Genomic DNA, 16,816 nt, shown 5'->3' with positions numbered 1-16,816 from the left:
CCGTGGGGCGCACAGTGAATGGGTAGGTAGATATAGATGGTGGTGACTGTAGCGGTGCAGTTGTGGGGTGCAGGTCGCGGTAAATAACGAGGACACCAGGTTGCAGTCTCTTTACCTCTTTACTGAAGATCTCTGGGTCCTCAGTCCGGAATAGGGTTCACCAAGCTGCGCAAGTCCGGCCGGTCCAATGGCACCTCCAGAGTTCTCTTCACAGGTGGAAATCTGTGCCTTCCTGCTTGCGCTATGTGTTGTGGTCCTTCCCTGCTGTGCTTACGGAAAGTCCCCACAACTGTTGTGTCTGTTTCTTAAGTTCCCTCACAACTCGATTAGATGATGTTCTGCTAATCCTCCGTCCCTCCCTGATGTTCTGGTTGGAACGGCACCCGTATGACGGGTAGGCTCGGAGCTCTTCCGGGACCCTAGAGTCGCCCCTCTCCACAAGTTGCCCCCCAAGACTGCATAGGTGATTTAAGTTAGACGGCCCGCCTTAGACTGACTGTCCTGCCGCTGTTTAGAGTATTGCTTGAAGCTGGATATTATAATACTCCCTCGGCGTTCCGGCCACCGGTTATGCGCCTCGGTAGGATGTTGCCTCGGTCTTACAGCACGACTCCTACTGGTATTCTCCTATTGCTATGATCTCGTTTCTCACTCAGCACAATCTATCTCGCTTCTGGTCCCTCCTTGGGCACCGCCGCTATGCTGAGCAGGCACGGTCCCGTTACGTTCGTTCAAGTTGCCAAGCCTCTGTCAGGATCCCACCCCTGACAGAGACCCTACTGTATCTTCCCCCCACAACACCCTCTGCCACAAGGTGTTGCCTGGTTCCAACCCAGTCAGCTTCTGATCTAACTTCCTGCCTGACCCCCAGTTTACCCACTATGGTGGGGAGTGGCCTAGTGAATAGAACCCTTAGCTCCCCCCGGAGGCCCGGCTGTGAAATGTATAGGTGTCTGTGATACCTGGTTAGACGAACTCCTTCAGTGCCATCAGACGTACCATAGCTCCCCATAGCGGCGGAGCCACAGTACTGCAACGACCAGGACTCTGGGGCGCTGCATATATACAGCACAGCCCACACAGTGGTATATACAGCACAGCCCACACAGGGATATATAGAGCACAGCTCACACAGGGATATATAGAGCACAGCCCACACAGGGATATATACAGCACAGCCCACATCTCATCTCTCCCCCACCAACCCCCCCAATAATGGCCCCACAGTCCAGTTAAAAAAAAACAAAACACTCTCCTCACCTTTCCTTTTGCCCGCGCTGCTCCCTGCCCTGTCTCGGCGGCTGCAGTCTGCCCAGGACACAGCAGGTGCGCGATGATATGACATCATCGCGCACCCGCAGTGTACTGTCAGAGGCAGAGCGGGGAATGATGGGAGAGGGAGCGTCAGGAGACGCTCTCTCCTCCATCATTGCATGTTTTGCATTATTGCTGTGACCGCAAAACCCACAATTCTGGCAATTTGATTTACGGTACTTCCTCTACACAGTGTTTACTGTGATCAGCTTTATTCATTTTATATCTTGATAGATCAGACTTTTCTGGATGTATTGATACCAAGTATGTAACTTATTTTTTAATGTTGGGTGGAGTTTTCTCACTCCTTTGTGGTTCCTATCACTGGATTGATCTTTCAAAATCTGGACATTTGGTAAATATGCCACCACACACTACAGCATTAGATAATCCATTCTACGAGTTTGGGTGGTCTATGGGATTTGGCTCAGCTGTAGGCCACCAAAGCAGCATGTTCATTAATTTTGCAGATTTTCTGCGTTTTTCCCGCTGTTCTATGCATTGGGAAAAACCGCAAAAAAAATGCACAAAAACGCAAAAAAACGCAAAAAAAATGCATGCGGATTTCTGGCAGAAATGTCCAGTTTTTGTCAGGAAAATTTCTGCAAGATATCCTGACATGTGCACATACCCTTAAATGTTTCACTCTTTGTGTCATTGCAGCCATTTGGTAAATTAAAAAGTTCATTTTTTTTCATTAATGTACACTCTGCACCCCATCTTGACTGAAAAAAAAAACAGAAATTTAGTAATTTTTGCAAATGTATTAAAAAAGAAAAACTGAAATATCACATGGTAATAAGTGTTCAGACCCTTTGCTCAGTATAGAGTAGAAGCCCCTTTTGAGCTAGTACAACCATGAGTCTGCTTGGGAATGATGCAACAAGTTTTGGAATCTTCTGCCATTGTTCCTTGCAGATCCTCTTCAGTTCCGTCAGGTTAGATGGTCAACGATGGTGGACAGAAATTTTCAGGTCTCTCCCGAGATGCTCAATTGAGTTTAGGTCAGGGCTTTGGCTGGGCCAGTCAAGAATGGTCACAGAGTTGTTCTGAAGCCACTCCTTTGTTATTTTAGTTGTGTGCTTAGGGTCATTGTCTTGTTGGAAGGTGAACCTTCGGCCAAGTCTGAGGTCCAGAGCACTCTGGAAGAGGTTTTCATCCAGGATATCTCTGTATTTGGCCGCATTCATGGTTCCTTCATTGACAACCAGTCGTCCTGTCCCTGCAGCTGAAAAACACCCCAATAGCATGATGCTACCACCACGTTTCACTGTTGGGATTGTATTGGGCAGGTGATGAGCAGTGCCTGGTCTTCTCCACACATACCACTTAGAATTATCACCAAAAGGTCTATCTTTGTCTCATCAGACCAGAGAATCTTATTTCTCATTGTCTGGGAGTCCTTCATGTGTCTTTTAGCAAACTTTATGCGGGCTTTCATATGTCTTGCACTGAGGAGAGGCTTCCGTTGGGCCACTCTGCCATAAAGGTCCAACTGGTGGAGGACTGCAGTGATAGTTGACTTTGTGGAACTTTCTCCCATCTCCCCCTACTGCATCTCTGGAGCTCAGCCACAGTGATCTTGGGGTTCTCCTTTACCTCTCTCACCAAGGCTCTTCTCCCACAATGGCTCAGCTTGGCTGGATGGCCAGGTCTAGGAAGACTTCTGGTTTTCCAAACTCCTTTCATTTAAGGATTATGTAGGCCACTGTGCTCTTAGGAACCTTGAGTACTGCAGAAATTCAGTTGTAACCTTGGCCAGATCTGTGCCTTGCCACAATTCTGTCTCTGAGCTCCTTGGCCAGTTCCTTTGACCTCATGATTCTCATTTGGTCTGACATGCGCTGTGAGGTCTTATATAGACAGGTGTGTGCCTTTCCAAATCAAGTCCTATCAGTTTAATTATATACACTCACCGGCCACTTTATTAGGTACACCTGTCCAACTTCTTGTTAACACTTAATTTCTAATCAGCCAATCACATGGCGGCAACTCAGTGCATTTAGGCATGTAGACATGGTCAAGACAATCTCCTGCAGTTCAAACCGAGCATCAGTATGGGGAAGAAAGGTGATTTGAGTGCCTTTGAACGTGGCATGGTTGTTGGTGCCAGAAGGGCTGGTCTGAGTATTTCAGAAACTGCTGATCTACTGGGATTTTCACGCACAACCATCTCTAGGGTTTACAGAGAATGGTCCGAAAAAGAAAAAAAATCCAGTGAGCGGCAGTTCTGTGGGCGGAAATGCCTTGTTGATGCCAGAGGTCAGAGGAGAATGGGCAGACTGGTTCGAGCTGATAGAAAGGCAACAGTGACTCAAATCACCACCCGTTACAACCAAGGTAGGCCTAAGAGCATCTCTGAACGCACAGTGCGTCGAACTTTGAGGCAGATGGGCTACAGCAGCAGAAGACCACACCGGGTACCACTCCTTTCAGCTAAGAACAGGAAACTGAGGCTACAATTTGTACAAGCTCATCGAAATTGGACAGTAGAAGATTGGAAAAACGTTGCTTGGTCTGATGAGTCTCGATTTCTGCTGCGACATTCGGATGGTAGGGTCAGAATTTGGCGTAAACAACATGAAAGCATGGATCCATCCTGCCTTGTATGGAGCATCTTTGGGATGTGCAGCCGACAAATCTGCGGCAACTGTGTGATGCCATCATGTCAATATGGACCAAAATCTCTGAGGAATGCTTCCAGCACCTTGTTGAATCTATGCCACGAAGAATTGAGGCAGTTCTGAAGGCAAAAGGGGGTCCAACCCGTTACTAGCATGGTGTACCTAATAAAGTGGCCGGTGAGTGTACAGCTGGACTCCAATGAAGGAGTAGAACCATCTAAAGGAGGATCACAAGGAAATGGACAGCATGTGACTTAATTATGGGTGTCTGAGCAAAGGGTCTGACTGATGACCATGTGATATTTCAGTTTTTATTTTTTATTAAATTAACTTTTTTTAATTTACCAAATGGCTGCAGTGAAACAAAAAGTGAAAAATTTAAAGAGGTCTGAATACTTTCTGTACCCACTGTATATAATTCTTCCATATTATTATATACAATAACCAATTAATGTGTATTGGTATATGAACCCACAAATATATGGCCGGGATTATGATGTGAAGCGGCTCAGTGCATGCCGATGAATTTTCAATTAACTTTAGAAACATAGATATTGTATAATATGATGAAGGAGGGTACTCATTAGCAGCAAAAACCATAGGAACACGTCCCGGATTTCTCATCCATTGCCCTAAATCTCTAGTGAGCACTTGGGTTGATTGAATAGCTTTGTATAAGTGCTTATCCGAATAACTATAGCGCTTCCCATATAGCTGCCTCGGGAAGCTGGATACCTGGAGCGCTCCCGATAATCAGCTGTTTGGCGCCACAGCTGCATGTGATGCGGCTGTGTGACAGTCACAACACATGTGTAACACGGTGGCACGGGGTGGTAGTCATGACCGAGTCTCTCAAAGCTACAGTCCAGAAGCACCCCGGCCGCTTGCAAATAAAATGACAGTTCTAATCTCAGCCCTGGGTCACAGTGGGTTACCTCAGTCCTGCAGCTGTTCTCCACAATGGAACGACGTTCTCCGTGTGAACCACGCTTCACACTGTATAGGGCACAACAGTGGCAATTTGTATTTTAATAATAAAGGTGTAGAAATGAACAAGAGATGAATGATTCCTATTCTGTCCCCAATGGCTGCAGCAGCAAAGTCCATTACTCTCAGTAAGCTCTCCGGAGCTAAAGATCTCTGGTGAGGCACACATTCAATCCTGGTGCCTGACAGTCCTGGCAGCCAGTATTCCCCCAGCTGGGGGACCCTTCTGACCCAGACGAGGATCCACTTGGAATTTGTTTTCCTGTTTTTCAGTACATTAAAATAAAAAAAAAATGGTGTCATTCTAAAAAACAAGACCTTATATGTCTATGTAGACCGGGAAAAAACTGTTGCTCTTGGAAAAAGAGAATGACAGCGAAAAAACTAAAAATTCACTGGTCCTTAAAGAGTAAAGTCCCCATGCATAGTATACAAGTGCTGGCTGAAGCCGCCAATATCAGCAGGCTCGGCTGATTGTCTAATGTGCATGTGGGCCTCCAGCCTCTTCCTTGACAGATAATGCTGTAGAACAGTGTTCCCCAAGTCCAGTCCTCAAGAGCCACCAACAGGTCATGTTTTCAGGATTTCCTTAGTATTGCACAGGTGATAATTGCATCACCTGGACAGGCAAGCATTCAATGACATGTGCAATACTAAGGAAATCCTCAAAACATGACCTGTTGGTGGCTCTTGAGGACCGGAGTTGGGGAACACTGCTGTAGAAGATAAGGATCCAGCATGTCCAGTTTCGGACTGCTGAGAGATAAGACACCTCCTTGGAGTCTGGCAATGATTCTCTCATATAGTAAGCAGGAGCACCCAGAATAAGGAACGTTCCTGTGTATGGAAGAGTCTGGAGATAAAACTGGTGGCTAAACAATCAGCCAAACATTTCTTCTGCCCACAGTTGTATGTTTTCTTATGACAGCCTTTCTAGCAATAACATTGTTCATAAACAGTGGAGCTTTATATACGTAATAAATTAAATGCCACCTCAAAATAATTAGAATTAATGTGCTGATAGACAAGCCACCAGGAGATCTAGCCAGCCTTTTTTTAAAAAAATCTAATTAGACAATAACAATCTTATATGATACAAACAATCTTGGAGCTTTCAAATGACCCAAAATACAATCCTTGACGTTTAATTCAGTTTCAGTTCTTAGCAGTATTTCTAAGTATGTTCAGAAGTGAGAGAGGCAAGCTGTATATAAACATAAAGTCCAAATTAAGAAACATGGTTCCTCATCCCTCTGACAACCACTTAGATGCTGTAGTCGATTTAGACCATGGCATCTAAGTGGTCAAAAGTGATGAAACCCTCAATCCTGCTAGTAATCTTGAAGCCTGGATGTCATAAGACAATCATCGCCAATTATCGGGTTGAGGTATAAGTTTCTAAAAAATTTGGGTGCAGCTGTCCATAAAAAATAACAGAGGTGATTGTCAATACTGTAAAAAAAAGTTCTTGTATTTTTAGTAGCGTATCTTCAGATTTGGTTTACGTCTTTCCAGTGTCTTTATTTTATCCTTCTCCTCTTCAGTCAATCCATTGTCCCACATCCTAGAATAAAACAGAATTCCCAGAATTAGTGACTTTGTAGTGTGAAGATCTTCTCATATGTTTCAGATCAGTCAATGAATTGATCGGCCTGAGGATGGAGTCTGTTCAATCTTGGGTTTGGGAGCACTGGGGGGATTAATATAATTATTCCAGTTTCCTGACAGTCATATGACACTTCTGTAATCGCTTCTGACAGTGGCTGCTGGTGGCTGTGATCAGTGGTGTGGCTTTTAATTATATCCCTGACACTTGCACACATGAACAAAACTGTTTGTATCCTTCTGTTAAAGTAAGAACAACCATAAGGTCACTGAAATAGCATGAAACTGACAGAAGTCATTTTCAATTTAAATTTACTGAATATGAACTAATGAGAATCAGACATTACTTCAGATTTGTGGTTCAACAGAAACATTAAAACAATAATTAAAATGTCATGGTAAAAATGATGGCACGCCTAGAAAAGATTGAAAATAATTTAACCATAGAGACATGGAAAACTAAGGTGTGTCTTGTAATTAACAACAGAGGTTTCTACAAAATTGTAATTAGTCAGTCTGCCTATTTATAGCATGAAAAGTAGTCACTGTGCTGTTTGGTATCATGGTGTGAAAATTATAGACAAACATGTTAAAGGTAAAGGCTGTAAGACCATCTCCAAACAGCCTCATGTTCTTCTTACTACAGTTGCACATAATATTCAGAGGTTTAAAGGGGTTGTCCACAACTTGGACAACCCCTTCTCAATCCCAATGTTCCCCCCTTGTAAAATAATAACAGTTATGTTCACCTCTGATGTTGGTTCCATTCCAGCTCTCACATCTTCTGGATGCATGTGATTTGTCTGAAAGGCGGGGAGAGTGAAGCCAATGCTGATTGACTGCAGGGATCACCCCATTATCCTTCAGACCCAGTCTCAGTCTTTGGCAACCATGATTGCTACACCACTCCTTAAAGGGAACCTGTCACCCCGTTTTTTCAGTATGAGCTAAAAATACCGTTATATAGGGCCTGAGCTGTGCATTACAATAGTGTATTTTGTGTACCCTGATTCCCCACCTATGCTGCCGAAATACCTTACCAAAGTCACCGTTTTCACCTGTCAATCAGGCTGGTCTGGTCAAATGGGCGTGGTGACATCGCTGTTTCTTCCCCCAGATCTTGCTTATCTTTCCGTTGGTGGCGTAGTGGTTTGCGCATGCCCAACTGCCGAATCCACTGCGCAGGTGAAGAAAAAGAGCGCGATCTGCGCTATTCCCCTGGTTATCGGTGGGGGCGGCCATCTTCCTGAGGCCACGCGTGCGCAGATGGAGCGCTCTGCTGCCCGGGGCTTCAGGAAAATGGCCGCGGGATGCCGCGCGTGCGCAGATGGAGATCGCGGCGGCCATTTTCCTGAAGCCGAGTTCGCATCTACAAGCAGCTACTATTTCAGTAATGGCAAAATCTTTATTCACTGAAGACAGATTTTACCGGTGAATTGAAAATACTGACATTGAAAAATCAGTCCAGGAGGAGAAAGAAGCGGATTTTTCTAGAACATGTCCTCCAAGCATTTGTCCTCCCTTATTGCTCACTTTAAAGTTCTCACGCTCGCGGTGCCATCAGAAAGGTCATTGGAGTTCAGAGACAAAGGCGCTTGAGCTGATGTCATTGAGTTGAACTGAGTTAATTGGCTTTGAACTCCAATGACCTTTCTTAAGGCACCACGAGCGAGAACTTTCTTACGCTCGCGTTGACATCAGTGAGGTGAAGGAGTTCAATGAACTCCTCCCAACTTTATCATGTCATGTCAAGCTGAGCAAGCTTGCACAACAGCAATGTTTCTGCTGGATGGCAGACTATTTTGTTGCATCATGCAACAATGCAGTCTGCCATATAGATGTAGCAGAGCTACACACGTCGCGGGACAATTGGATTATTATCCTCACGTCAGGGACAGGTGAGGATGATGGTGCTTTATTATTTTATTTTTGTTACAGGGGACATTGGCTTCAGTGGATTGGGCATAAAGGTGAGAATAAATGTTTTTGGTTAATTTTAATTCAATAAAGGAGTTTGTGTCATTCTTTCAAATATAGGACTTTATTCTGGGTGTTATTTAATTTACAATTTGACTATGGGATTAGTAATGGGGGCATCTTGTAGATGCTCTCCACAACTAACTCCTGGGCTTGATGTCAGCTGCCAAAACAAAGCTGACATCAACCCCAAAACTATCACTCCACTTGCCAACGCACCAGGGCAAGTGGGAAGAGCGAGCCTAAATGCCAGAATTGGCACATCTTATGGATGCGCCTTTTTGGGGGCGACTGAGAGCTGATGCTTTTAGTCTGGGATGGGGCTAATATCCATGGCCCCTTCCTAGCCTATTAACATCAGCCCATAGCTATGTGCCTAGCCTTTGCTGGTTATTAACTATACTCTACATAATTTTTTACGGGGTCTCCCATTTTAATAACCAGTAAAGGCTAAATATACAGCTGTGGTTTCCTTAACTGTTTCCCTGCCAGTCTTTGTATAACCCATTTTTTTGTGAAGACGTCTCGGTCCATGTGACTTCTGGAGCTTCTGAGTGGTTGATCTTGGCAAATGGGATGAGACATCACCATAGGAGCCCTGGTTATATAAAGATTGGCATGGGAACTGTCACGGAAGCCTCTGAATCTCCTGAGGAGGTGAGTATAGTGAGGGTTTTTTTTTTAAGAACTTGTGGATTCACTGGTAATCCACTGCTAAATCAAATCCTCATTAATTGGGGTTTGTGGAGGATTTTACTTCCACATTTTACTCTATAGAATAAAACACAACACAACAGCCATATTGCACATGTCACTTCTATACATTTCACTTGAGAAATAATGTAATAATTCAATGTGTTTTCTCCCAGTTTTCTGATAATGCTGCATGCACAATTATGGGATAGTAATAAGAATAGTGGTAGATATATTTCACTTCATGACTCACCGTAATTCCTCTATACTGCAGGCCGAACTGGACAAAGCTGCCATCAAGTCACTGAAGTGAGGACCGGACAGATGATTACCAGACAGGCCAAGTATCTTCAGAGACTGGTTGTTCCTTATTACAGATGCCAACTGAATGCAAGAAGAGTCTTGTAGATCAATCCTAGCTAAACTGTAAGAATAACAAGATGAGATGTTGGCGACAAGTCCACAGAGCATTAATCTAAAATCCATAAATTGTAAATGTGAAGCTGGGAAGCAGGAACTCCCCCGAAAAGTTGCACAGGTGTGCAGAAGCTCACTCCACCTGGCAGCATGAAGACCCTTCAAACTGTTTGGGACATCTGCAAGAATGAATGTCTGGAGAAGAAAAGCTGAGTGCTACCATGAGTCCAGTGTCATGACCACAGTAAAGCTTCCTGAGACCATTCATGTGTGAGGATGCATTTTAACCAGGGGAGGGAGCTCATACACAAGTTTTCGTATGAACACTGTGCAGCGCCCCAGAGTCCTGGTCGTTGCAGTACTGTGGCTCCGCCGCTATGGGGAGCTATGGTACGTCTGATGGCACTGAAGGAGTTCGTCTAACCAGGTATCACAGACACCAATACATTTCACAGCCGGGCCTCCGGGGGGAGCTAAGGGTTCTATTCACTAGGCCACTCCCCACCATAGTGGGTAAACTGGGGGTCAGGCAGGAAGTTAGATCAGAAGCTGACTGGGTTGGAACCAGGCAACACCTTGTGGCAGAGGGTGTTGCAGGGGAAGATACAGTAGGGTCTCTGTCAGGGGTGGGATCCTGACAGAGGCTTGGCAACTTGAACGAACGTAACGGGACCGTGCCTGCTCAGCATAGCGGCGGTGCCCAAGGAGGGACCAGAAGCGAGATAGATTGTGCTGAGTGAGAAACGAGATCATAGCAACAGGAGAATACCAGTAGGAGTCGTGCTGTAAGACCGAGGCAACATCCTACCGAGGCGCATAACCGGTGGCCGGAACGCCGAGGGAGTATTATAATATCCAGCTTCAAGCAATACTCTAAACAGCGGCAGGACAGTCAGTCGAAGGCGGGCTGTCTAACTTAAATCACCTATGCAGTCTTGGGGGGCAACTTGTGGAGAGGGGCGACTCTAGGGTCCCGGAAGAGCTCCGAGCTTACCCGTCAAACGGGTGCCGTCCCAACCAGAACATCAGGGAGGGACGGAGGATTAGCAGAACATCATCTAATCGAGTTGTGAGGGAACTTAAGAAACAGACACAACAGTTGTGGGGACTTTCCGTAAGCACAGCAGGGAAGGACCACAACACATAGCGCAAGCAGGAAGGCACAGATTTCCACCTGTGAAGAGAACTCTGGAGGTGCCATTGGACCGGCCGGACTTGCGCAGCCTGGTGAACCCTATTCCGGACTGAGGACCCAGAGATCTTCAGTAAAGAGGTAAAGAGACTGCAACCTGGTGTCCTCGTTATTTACCGCGACCTGCACCCCACAACTGCACCGCTACAGCCACTACCATCATCCATCATATCTACCACTGACTGTGCGCCCCTCGGCAGGGTCACGGATCGGGCCTAGCCACCGTGACAACCCTAGAGCAGAGACACCATCACGTGTTTCTCAACGCAAGCAATGAATAGCCAGGCCTTTCTCCGGGAAGGAACAACCACGGGAAGGGCAGCATCCAATAAAGGAGAATATCCAATAATGGAAGACCACCTATGCCAAGCATGGTATCCATCCACAGACAGCTGTTTCGGGGTTTTTGCCCCTCATCAGTGTGGAGTAGGAAACTGGCTATTAGGAGCAGTGCCTGGTGAAAGGCTATGAAGGAACAGATGAATGACCTCGGGGAGACCAAAACATCCAACACTGCGGAGACACCATCACGTGTTTCTCAACGCAGTGATCCAGAACACTGCCCCCATCCCTTATGGGAAATATGCAAACGCATGTAAAGTAAGCTGCGGAGACACCATCACGTGTTTCTCAACGCAAGCAATGAATAGCCAGGCCTTTCTCCGGGAAGGAACAACCACGGGAAGGGCAGCATCCAATAAAGGAGAATATCCAATAATGGAAGACCACCTATGCCAAGCATGGTATCCATCCACAGACAGCTGTTTCGGGGTTTTTGCCCCTCATCAGTGTGGAGTAGGAAACTGGCTATTAGGAGCAGTGCCTGGTGAAAGGCTATGAAGGAACAGATGAATGACCTCGGGGAGACCAAAACATCCAACACTGCGGAGACACCATCACGTGTTTCTCAACGCAGTGATCCAGAACACTGCCCCCATCCCTTATGGGAAATATGCAAACGCATGTAAAGTAAGCTGCGGAGACACCATCACGTGTTTCTCAACGCAAGCAATGAATAGCCAGGCCTTTCTCCGGGAAGGAACAACCACGGGAAGGGCAGCATCCAATAAAGGAGAATATCCAATAATGGAAGACCACCTATGCCAAGCATGGTATCCATCCACAGACAGCTGTTTCGGGGTTTTTGCCCCTCATCAGTGTGGAGTAGGAAACTGGCTATTAGGAGCAGTGCCTGGTGAAAGGCTATGAAGGAACAGATGAATGACCTCGGGGAGACCAAAACATCCAACACTGCGGAGACACCATCACGTGTTTCTCAACGCAGTGATCCAGAACACTGCCCCCATCCCTTATGGGAAATATGCAAACGCATGTAAAGTAAGCTGCGGAGACACCATCACGTGTTTCTCAACGCAAGCAATGAATAGCCAGGCCTTTCTCCGGGAAGGAACAACCACGGGAAGGGCAGCATCCAATAAAGGAGAATATCCAATAATGGAAGACCACCTATGCCAAGCATGGTATCCATCCACAGACAGCTGTTTCGGGGTTTTTGCCCCTCATCAGTGTGGAGTAGGAAACTGGCTATTAGGAGCAGTGCCTGGTGAAAGGCTATGAAGGAACAGATGAATGACCTCGGGGAGACCAAAACATCCAACACTGCGGAGACACCATCACGTGTTTCTCAACGCAGTGATCCAGAACACTGCCCCCATCCCTTATGGGAAATATGCAAACGCATGTAAAGTAAGCTGCGGAGACACCATCACGTGTTTCTCAACGCAAGCAATGAATAGCCAGGCCTTTCTCCGGGAAGGAACAACCACGGGAAGGGCAGCATCCAATAAAGGAGAATATCCAATAATGGAAGACCACCTATGCCAAGCATGGTATCCATCCACAGACAGCTGTTTCGGGGTTTTTGCCCCTCATCAGTGTGGAGTAGGAAACTGGCTATTAGGAGCAGTGCCTGGTGAAAGGCTATGAAGGAACAGATGAATGACCTCGGGGAGACCAAAACATCCAACACTGCGGAGACACCATCACGTGTTTCTCAACGCAGTGATCCAGAACACTGCCCCCATCCCTTATGGGAAATATGCAAACGCATGTAAAGTAAGCTGCGGAGACACCATCACGTGTTTCTCAACGCAAGCAATGAATAGCCAGGCCTTTCTCCGGGAAGGAACAACCACGGGAAGGGCAGCATCCAATAAAGGAGAATATCCAATAATGGAAGACCACCTATGCCAAGCATGGTATCCATCCACAGACAGCTTTTTTTTTTTTTTTTTTCCCCTCAGATGGGAAGTTCCACAGTCAGGTAACCAAAACTATAAGGAACTCATCTCCCAAAACAGCGTGCCACATACTTAGTGCCACCGCCATTCCCATCATCATTGGAAAACACACAAAAAATGTTTTAATTAACAACCAAAAACCACTTCAAGATACATTAACAAAATGTTTCCACTTTTTAGTCTTCCAAATTCCCTCTGCATCCACCTCCCCTCTTCTCCTCTGATCACACACAAAGCAAAAATACAATGTTCCCAAAATAATTTTTATACAGTTTTTAACCTCAATATCCTTCCTTTTAAACACATACACATTCCTCACATCCCACAAAACCTCTTTTATACATGCCATCATCAACCACAATACTCTCTCCTTCTCCCCACACATACCCAATCCAAACATAAAGAGCTCAAAAGACAACAGATTCACCTCACACAGCTCCTTACACAAACGACCCAGACCTGCAATCACACTTCTAGCATACTGACAATTCCAAAACAAATGCACCACACTCTCACTCCCACCACATCCACTCCTCGGACACCTCTCACTCCTCACTAAACCCCGATTTTTCAGAAACTCCCTCACTGGCAACACCCCATGCAATGACTGCCATACAATCTCACTCTGCCTATTTGTCATACCATTCACACGTACCTTCTTCCATACTTTCTGCACATCATCCCCTCTTACCATTTTAAAATCTGGCAAGAACAGCCTATGGGCTCGTCCTACAATAATGTCACATTCCACCTCTCTACACTCAATCATCTTATATACAGCTTTCTTCTTTTCTAACAATCTCACATCCACATCACAAAGTTCATACTTCACTAGAAATTTGTAAACCCACACATACCACACAGGAACCTCAAAAGCCACTGGGCTCCTAAGATCTCTTTCACGCCATTTCAAACGAAACAAGAAATTTCCAAACAAAAACCTGCACATACATGCATACTTCCCATCCATCCTAATCACACCTAGTACAAACACCATAATATTCACGCCGAAAAAAACATTCAAATTTGGGAAACCCAGTCCCCCCTTATCCAAACTCTTCATAACAATCTCTCTCCTCGCACGCTCCATACATGAACCCCAAAAAAAGACAAACAAAACCCTATTTAATCTTCCAATACACATGTGGCTTGGTGGAAACACCATCGCAACATACAAAAAAATAGGTAACACAACACTCTTAATAACTAAAATTTTACCAAAAAACGTAAGATCCCTCAAACTCCAAAAATTAAACTTACGCTCCACTCTCTCTTTCACATCCACCCAGCTTTCCTCTCCATCCAATTTCTCTGAAAATTTCACACCCAAAACCTTTATCGATCCACTCACCACATTCACTCCAACATCATCGCTCAGACTCCTTCCCCCAAAATTCTTACACTCACTCTTCTCCCAATTCACTTTAAAAGCAGATGCTCCACAAAAAATAGAAACCAACAACTTCACACGCCGTACCGAACACTCTGAATCACACAGCACACACACATCATCCATATAGCCACTCATCTTCCATTCTCTCCCCCCACCCCCGGGTACTTGCACACCCCGAATCACCTTATCTTTTCTTAACAGACATAACAAAGGCTCAATTGCGCAAATAAAAACGATAGGGGACAAAGGACACCCCTGCCGAACACCCGAAAATACATTTACTCTCCTCCCCACATTTCCATTCAACAACACACAACTGTAAATATTCTTATACAAACTTCTCACTCTCTCAACAAACTCAGAAGGAAAACCCATCTTCACCAACACACTAAACAAAAAACCATGCGCCAATCTATCATACGCCTTCTCAAAATCCAAACTCAACACATACACCCCTTTCTTACGATTCATGCAGTCCCACAAACAATCTCTCAACATACACAAACTTCCATGTATTCGTCTTCCAGGTACCGCACAACATTGCTCCTCACCCACCACACTCCCAACCACACCACGCATCCTGTTAGCCAAAAGTTTCGCATAAATCTTATAATCACAGTTCAGCAATGTGATCGGCCTCCAATTTTTTAGATTTTTCAAATCACCTTTTTTTGGCAATAACACAACCACCCCTGCACGCATACCATTTGCCACCTCTGCATTCGCCCACATATACTTACATACATCCACAAAATCCTTCCCAATCACATCCCACATCACACGATAAAATTCCACCGGTAGACCATCCTCCCCCGGTGTTTTATTCAGTGCCATACTGCACACCACCTTCCATACTTCTTCACCCGTCACCTCACCCATCAAACTAACTTTCCCTTTCTATCCTATTCAAACTATTTTCCAAAACACTCAACACCTCACCCTCCAAACCTTCATCCCTCCATTTCACAGCATACAAATCATCATAAAACTTTGCCACTTCCTCACACAAGTCCGCGCCACTAACTTCATTTCCATCCATCCCATTCAAAACACTCATACTCTGTCTCTTCCCAAAAACTTTCTTAAAGAAAAACCGCGAACACTTCTCATTCTTCTCCAAATTCTCTAATTTGGCCCTATACACAATACTCCTCCCTCTTTCTAACAAAAAATCATTCACTTCTTTTTTCACTTTCACTAAATCTTCACTCACATCCATCCCTCCCGCCCTCAACTTATACAACAAACTCAGTCTTGCATTTAAAAAAACAAACCTTTCTCTCTTTGCAGCCGCACACTTGTACCCGAGTTTTTTAAAAAAACTCTTGGTTTTCCATTTAACCCAATCCCACCATTCACACACATTTCTGAAATCACTCCTGCACCCACACCACTCTGCATAATGTCTTTCATACTCCTCTTTCACCCCCCCTCCTTCCAGCAAACTCACATTCAACTTCCACACACCTTTCCCAGCCACCTCATTAACATGCAAATCCAATTCACACTTCATACACACATGATCCGAAAAAAACACCCTCTCCTGTGCATAACTAACAGGAATCAGATTTTTTGAAACAAAACAATAGTCCAACCTAGACTCCACCCTCCCACTGTCAGAAAAAAACGTATTTAACAACGGAGTTATCTTGCATGCCCGCTGCATATCTTTTAAACCAAAATCACTCACCATATCCATTAACACTTTCCCTGACGCATCCACATTCACACTTCCCACATCACAGTTCATATCACCCACTATCACAACAGGCACTCTTCCTGGAATAAAAAACTTAATTTTTTCAAATAAAACTCTACGCTCCTGTTTATCCACAGGCGCATATACATTAATAACGCAAAAACGAACATTTCTAAACTCAAAATTAGCCAACACACACCTTCCAACCTCAATCACCATGTAGTCACACAAACTCACATCATTTCCCTTCACCAAAAAACCCACACCATCATTTTTATTACAGGCACTCCCTGACCACACAGACGCACCATGAGGCCATTCACTCCCCTTCACACCATCCACAATCCCACACTCCTGCAGACAAAAAATTCCTGCATTCTGGGTTGCAAAAAAATCCAAAATGGCTGCCCGCCGCCACCTGCTTTTAAAGACCCTCACATTTTGTGATATGAGTACAAAACCCATTACATACACAAAAAATACTAAAAAAAACAACCTACGAACATGACATTACTCAACTTACATGAAAAACAAACCAAAAGGAAAAAAAAAAAAAAAAAAAAAAAAAAAAAAAAATTTAAAGGCAAATGCTATATACAAAACCACCTAGCTACTGAAATAATAGCACATATCTACACAGCACTGCCACTGTCC

The 16,816-nt window shown here is 44.9% G+C and overlaps 1 protein-coding gene across 4 annotated transcripts in view; it reads right to left on the bottom strand.

Annotated features, from left to right (window-relative positions):
• Positions 1-5,559: 5,559 nt before the first annotated feature.
• The window catches only part of LOC143815170 (NACHT, LRR and PYD domains-containing protein 12-like), a 125,745-nt gene continuing 114,488 nt past the window's right edge, over positions 5,560-16,816 (bottom strand). For all 4 annotated transcript variants that reach the window (XM_077294117.1, XM_077294118.1, XM_077294116.1 and 1 more), the window contains 2 exons: positions 9,454-9,624; positions 5,560-6,489 (listed from right to left, as the gene is read on the bottom strand). In XM_077294117.1, coding sequence (XP_077150232.1) covers positions 6,402-6,489; positions 9,454-9,624 — 259 coding nt within the window. In that variant the 3' untranslated portion in view covers positions 5,560-6,401. The remainder of the gene's footprint in view (positions 6,490-9,453; positions 9,625-16,816) is intronic.

This window comes from Ranitomeya variabilis, chromosome 3 (genome assembly GCF_051348905.1).
Source record: "Ranitomeya variabilis isolate aRanVar5 chromosome 3, aRanVar5.hap1, whole genome shotgun sequence".
NCBI classification, from domain to species: Eukaryota; Metazoa; Chordata; class Amphibia; order Anura; family Dendrobatidae; genus Ranitomeya; species Ranitomeya variabilis.
The sequence above is the reverse complement of the archived record's forward strand: the minus strand, read 5'-3'. Positions and strand labels throughout refer to the sequence as shown.